The 5,984-nt window shown below is 38.5% G+C and overlaps 3 protein-coding genes across 3 annotated transcripts; all 3 read right to left on the bottom strand.

Annotated features, from left to right (window-relative positions):
- Positions 1–555: 555 nt before the first annotated feature.
- FDP41_004640 (uncharacterized protein) lies at positions 556–1,539 on the bottom strand (the record flags this gene model as incomplete). The annotated part of the gene is made up of 1 exon (XM_044708077.1): positions 556–1,539. One exon carries the CDS (start codon positions 1,537–1,539, stop codon positions 556–558), a length of 984 nt encoding a protein of 327 aa, XP_044561047.1.
- Positions 1,540–1,579: 40 nt separating this feature from the next.
- On the bottom strand, positions 1,580–2,350 carry FDP41_004639 (uncharacterized protein; the record flags this gene model as incomplete). The annotated part of the gene is made up of 1 exon (XM_044708075.1): positions 1,580–2,350. The coding sequence occupies one exon, from the start codon at positions 2,348–2,350 to the stop codon at positions 1,580–1,582; it is 771 nt and encodes a 256-aa protein (XP_044561046.1).
- Positions 2,351–2,477: 127 nt separating this feature from the next.
- Positions 2,478–4,973, bottom strand: FDP41_004638 (uncharacterized protein; the record flags this gene model as incomplete). Its single annotated transcript, XM_044708074.1, has 1 exon — positions 2,478–4,973. One exon carries the CDS (start codon positions 4,971–4,973, stop codon positions 2,478–2,480), a length of 2,496 nt encoding a protein of 831 aa, XP_044561045.1.
- Positions 4,974–5,984: the final 1,011 nt, after the last annotated feature.

The raw sequence follows: 5,984 nt of genomic DNA, 5'->3' as shown, positions 1-5,984 counted from the left end.
AAAAAAAAAAAAGAACTCACTGATTTGGTCACGTTTGGAGGTGGCACCATTCATGGTACCATGTTCAAGAGAGTTAAAAAATCCAAATATGAAAATGTCATTATTGCAGACAATGATGTGACACGAGAGGAGGCTGACAAGATTGAACAAGAAACTGGACACAGGCCGGTTACTTGCAAGTGGCTTCTAGACAGTGTGAGTTATTTGAAAATCATGGATCAACAAAGTTATGCTGTGTAGAGGTTTGACAAAGTACTTTGTCACAAACATTTGACATTCATCGTCCAGTTCTTATCAGAACCCTGAACCGGCCCAAAAACCACTGTTTCCTTGGAACAGTTCTTTTTATTCAGGAAAATATTGTATGGGCTGTCATGACACGGAAAGAATGACCATATCACATAAATAATTTCAGAAAATCATTTGGCCCAACCAATCGTTCACCATGAAAACAATTATACCTCTCGATCACTGCTATGTCGAATAATGTTTGGTTCCATGCAAGTCAGACAGTATACTGAATCATTGCCACCATTCGAAGGATTCACACGCTCCTTAATTTCCAATCTTCACCTTTTCTGTTTGTCTACTTGTGGCAGAAACGACGACAAGTTCTTTGGCTCCTGGCTCGTGGGATCGTCCCTTAATTAATGGATCTACAATTAAGAGTGGATTTCTACTATTGAGAACATCTTCATTAACGGTGATACCATCCAAATATTGTTTCAACATATCACGAAGCTTTTTGTTTTGATCTACCAAGTGCTCCTTCTCCTGTTCGAGTGCTAAATTGTCCAGAAGAACCTTATTGAAACGTTTGTAGAAACGATCGAGCTGTTGCCACTCAGATTCAGTGAACTTCTTTTCCTCACCGTCCATCAAATCTTCCATGGCAGATTCAGCGACCGAAGCTAAAGCCGTCGTGCTTTCCAATTCCGTTTCAAAAGGAATCAAACGCTCTCTCTCAGTTTCATACCTGCGATTCACTTCAGATAACTTGAGGATTCGTGAGGCCTTTTCCAGCTTTTCATTGAGAGAATCGATCGTTTCCTTACTCATTTTGACTAGCTCGGTGAGTCTCTTCTTTTCTGACTCTCGAAAGGCATTCATCTTCTTTTTGAGTTCCTTGAAATGTTGGGAGAGCTGATCCTTCTCCTTAATGAGTTTGTTGTTTCTGTCCTCGCACTCTCTGAGATTGTTCAACCATTTTGCTTTCCAGTGAGCTAGAGCTTCCTCCTTCATTTTGATTTGATACGTTTGGTTCTTGATAATTTCAATGTAACTGCTGTCACGTTCTCTCAAAATGATATAATCCTTATATTTTTGATTCATGGATTCGTAGTGATCATTGTTCTCTTGCTTGGTGATGCGGCGGTATTCTTCGATTTTGTCATTCATGTTGCCGACCATTTGTATGAGCTCTTCCTGATATCGATTCTTGACCTTTTCCTTGGTTTGGACAAAATCCATTTCCATGAGTTCATTCGTTTTTTCCTCTCTCTTTTCCATTTCTTTGGTAATTTCAGCCCATTCCTTCATTTCCTCCTCGTGTTTGATCCGTAATTCTTCCATTTCTTCCTCATATTCCTTTTTTTAAGAGATACAAGTCATTGTTGAACTCTTGATGGAGAATAGTGAGACGTTGATCTTGCAATTGTAGCAATTCCTCGATATGTTGCATGTGAGTTCTCAGAGCAGATCGGTACTGCTCCTCGGATTCATCCAATTCTCTGTACATGAGTTGAATGGTGGCATTCTTTCTGTCGACTAATCGGTCGTGATCCTGAGCCTGTATTTGAATTGTTTCCTTGAGCTCTTTCAATTTACTTTCTCTCATCAAGTACAACCAATTCGCATTAATATTGGTGAGATTAATTTTCGAGTAGGACTGTTCTTCGTCCTTGAGCTGACGAATTTTCATTTTCAAATGTTCTTCTCGTTTCTTTCTATTTTCTTCCTCTCTCAATGCTTCGACATCTTGGATGACATTCGGAGTATCATTATTGTCATTGATGCCTTGCAAGGCATTCGCGGAAGAGACAAAACTTCCCATGGTATCATTCAGTTGAGTATTTACAATATTACTGACGTTCATGGATGCATTTGGATCAAAAGGTTTAAATCCTTCTTCATCATCTTCGGGTTCTTCCTCTTGTTGAAGTGCATGATTTTCGTGTTGAGCTTCCTCCGCATTTGCTGCTTCTCCCGCCTCATTATCATCACCAGCCGTTGTTGGAGGAGTGGGTGTCGGATCTACCACATCATCTTCTTGAGGCGGAGAAGACGACGAAGAAACCTCTTCTCTGGAAGCCGAAATGACCTGCGGATCTCCTTCATAAGATTCACTCATTTTTTTTGTAGTGATTTTTTGGCGCGCAACGAAAAGTTTCAATTTTCTTGCCGATAACAGGAAGATATAAGACACACAAGATATCTTTTGAATGTGTTTTCTTGGAGCCATTTACAAAACCTGTTCACTATTTTACAAAACTCGAATCAATGTACAATTGTTTTTTCGTCAATGCATATCCAATATACCAAGGTGTTGTTTTCCTTGTGATACTTCCGTCAATATTTGCATAATAGGAAGATCCTTCGATTAATTCTTGTTGCATATTCGAGAATGTGACAAGACCTCTTTGAGCCACTTTGACAGTTCCAAATGAGGATCCTGAAGAAATGCAAATTCCAATCCATTTATATCCTCCTTGCCAATTTGATAATTCTGTTGATAGAACGAAATATTTGTTGTCTAATTGGTGAAGGTTGTTGTTGTTGTTGCTGTTCTTGGATTTTGGATGTTGTAAATTTGCATGCATGGCGGTGGGTGACAAATTTGTTGAACTCAATGTTGTAAACAACACTCCAAATTTGGCTATTGAGCTAATGTCGTATTGAAGAGTTTGTGGTGAAAAGGAGAGATGCTTGAACGGTGTCGAGCACACTGGATACTCATCATGTGAGAGAGTTTGTGTGGGTGTGGTACATTTGATGGTATAAAAAGATTTCATTGGTGGAGACACTTTTTGTTCGGAAGACTTTGAGGAACAGTGTTGCATTGTCAGCACGTCCAAAGAGTTCATATTGTCTTCCAAATATTCATACGTCAGAAAGACATCATATTCTCTGACACCTGGCTCGAGAACGTTTTTCGTGGAATGCACGAGCCATGCATTCGTGACACGTCCAGGAATGACTGTTGAAAAACTAGTTCCTGTCATAATTTCATAATTATTTGTCGTTGTCACGATTTGTCCATAGAGCATGGAAACAGATCCATCATGATTATTCAAACATGAGAAAATAAATTTTCCACCTAAAATATTTCTAACTTGTATATTGAGATCAGGTTTGTATCCATTCGACAATTCTGAAAATTGATAACCTTTACGACATGTTGGAATGGGTTGTGTGGAATAAATTTGAATGCCATTCAATAAAATAGCCACCGATTCAGTGGCAATGAGTGATAAAGTTTGCAAAGTTTGTTGGTCACTACTTGAATATCTATCGTCACGACTTGAATATTTTTCTTCCATGTGAAGAGTGGTTAGATCGACCGAGTAACACGAAATTCCTTGTTGTAAAGTGAGTTGTGAAATTTTAACTCGAGAAGGTTCACCATTTGAAGTGAAAGGAGAGGAAGAAGGAGATCCCTTGAATGAATCGATCGCCTCTAGTTGTGTTTGTAAATCAAATAAATAATATCGACACGTATTGTCATCGAATCGATGTGAAACAACTCCAACTTGTTTCTGAGAATCTTTAAGAATGATCGCCATCGAAGAGCTTGCTAAAATTCTTTCATTGCTCCATGCTAATTCTTCTTCAACAGAATGTTGCCAAGATGGAAATGTGTAATTATAAATTAAAATTGGATCCGATTGAAAAACATGTGACGTCTCGTTCTCGATCTGACCAATCAATAAATAGAGAAATAATTCTTTCGTTTCCGTATTTTTCACATGAATCATCATGACTGTTTGTTGAGATTCTTCCACATGATGAATGCAATGAATGAATACTTGATCAATGGTTTGTGGAATAAATGTCATGTTTTTGAAAATGTAAATGGGTTGTACATATTGTTTGCCTCCTTTTAGAATCCAACTTGACAAGATGACAATACCATTATTGAATGATTTCGAATGAATATCAGAAAATGTCACATTGATATTATTTTGATATTCTGGTCTCACTACAAGAATAGAATCAAAATGAGGATAAAACGAAACAGTTCGAAATTGGCCTGTCACCTCTTGCGAGTAATTTGTTTGAACACTCGAATAAGAAAATCCCATTCCAAATCCCTGATACACATGTCCATTTCCATCCACTGAAACAGCTGAAAATGGAATAATTCCATTCGAAGAATCTACTGAATTTGATCCTCCCACTTGAAATTCATGAACGTCATGATTCACATAAATTGGTGACAAGACATACGCCAACACACAACTCAATAAACACAAAAACACCATATTCAAAATAAAGATCATAATATTCAATACCAAATTACAGCTTAATTTAAATTGAGTTCTTGTCATTCTTAATTGATTCATTTCCATTTCTACTTGATGAAGTAAGGGTTGAACTTCATTAATTCGAATATTTTCATAACGATTCGAGTCGTGAGGTTGTTGATGATAATGTTCTACTCGAATAGAACTACTTGTCGTCGATTTTGACATGTGGGGCAAAGATTCCGCAAATTCCAATGATGTGGTTCCATTTCTATGATTGGCAGCAGTTTTCGAAGAGGAAGACAATTTTCGAGAAGATTTTTTCTTTTTCGTTGTAGTAATTGTTGTTGTTGTTGTTGTTGTTGTTGGAGGAGGAGGAGGAGGATTGAGTAATGATGATGATGACGATGCGAAGGGAGTTGTTGTATTGGTGGAGCTTGCACTACTGGAAACAGAGTCACTCCGATTGCGATCAAATGTTCTTGGTGATGGCGGTGACAAGGAGGACATGAGAAGGTTTGTATTGATGATCTAACAAGAGTGTGCTGTGATGCACGTGAGAAGGTTTTCTAGTATTTATGGACGTGGTTGTGTGAAAGATGTTCTTGATTGGCGTTTTTGATTTTTTCTTTTGGTGGATGGTTCGTTTCTGCGCAGTTCATGAAAGGCGTTCGACAAATCGAGAGTGTTATTCGATAATAGGTGGGAGAGAATGTTGTTGTGTGGATTTTATTGGAATTGGATTCGGAAGGTGAGTCAAATGTCTTCATTGGTATCCAAAATGCCAACTCGAGTCGCTCCCGTGTGTAGATATATTCAAAAGGGATGAAGCAAAGATTCATCACATTCATTGTTTAATCATTGACCTGATCTTCAGAGATTGGATTATTGATAAAAGCAGAATCATCCAATTCAATGATGGACCAAAAATCTTTCAATAGTTCCATCACACGAGGAATCTTGGGAAGCTTTTTGGCGTTTAGTCTCATCAAATCGTGTGCCACTGCAACATTTTTGATGGCATAATCTGAATCGTGCGAATCCACAATTGGGAATTTACAATAGCGTTGTGAAAAGTGGGTCAAAATGGTTCGATAGGCGTTCATCTTTTCACCAACCTGAATGGCCTCATGTGAACATGAATGCTTCTTGTTTACAGCATCTTGAAGAAGTGCAGCTTCAAACGTTGACTCGTGAATCAGCACCGTGCAGTCTTTGCCAGCGTCAATGAGGCGTTGGCAAGGTCGTGTATCTCCTGAAAATACCACTTTCCATCCTTTTGATGAGTCACAACAATACCATGTGCCTCACTGCATGTGTGGTCGACTGGTACATTGACCATTGATTTTAAGCCGAGAGGAGCCAAGACACGATCGATTAATATCTTATCTGGACTGTAAGTGTCAGGAGTAATGTTTTTCATGGGCACAAAATCAAAGGCAAACTTCGTATCGCTCGAGCAACAAATGTATTCGGAGAGAGCAACCTTGATACGATTTTTGAGCAACAATGACCACCTTG

This window comes from Naegleria fowleri (genome assembly GCF_008403515.1).
Source record: "Naegleria fowleri strain ATCC 30894 chromosome Unknown tig39, whole genome shotgun sequence".
In the NCBI taxonomy this organism is placed as follows: Eukaryota; Heterolobosea; class Eutetramitea; order Acrasida; family Naegleriidae; genus Naegleria; species Naegleria fowleri.
This window is presented reverse-complemented; position numbering and strand designations above follow the sequence as displayed.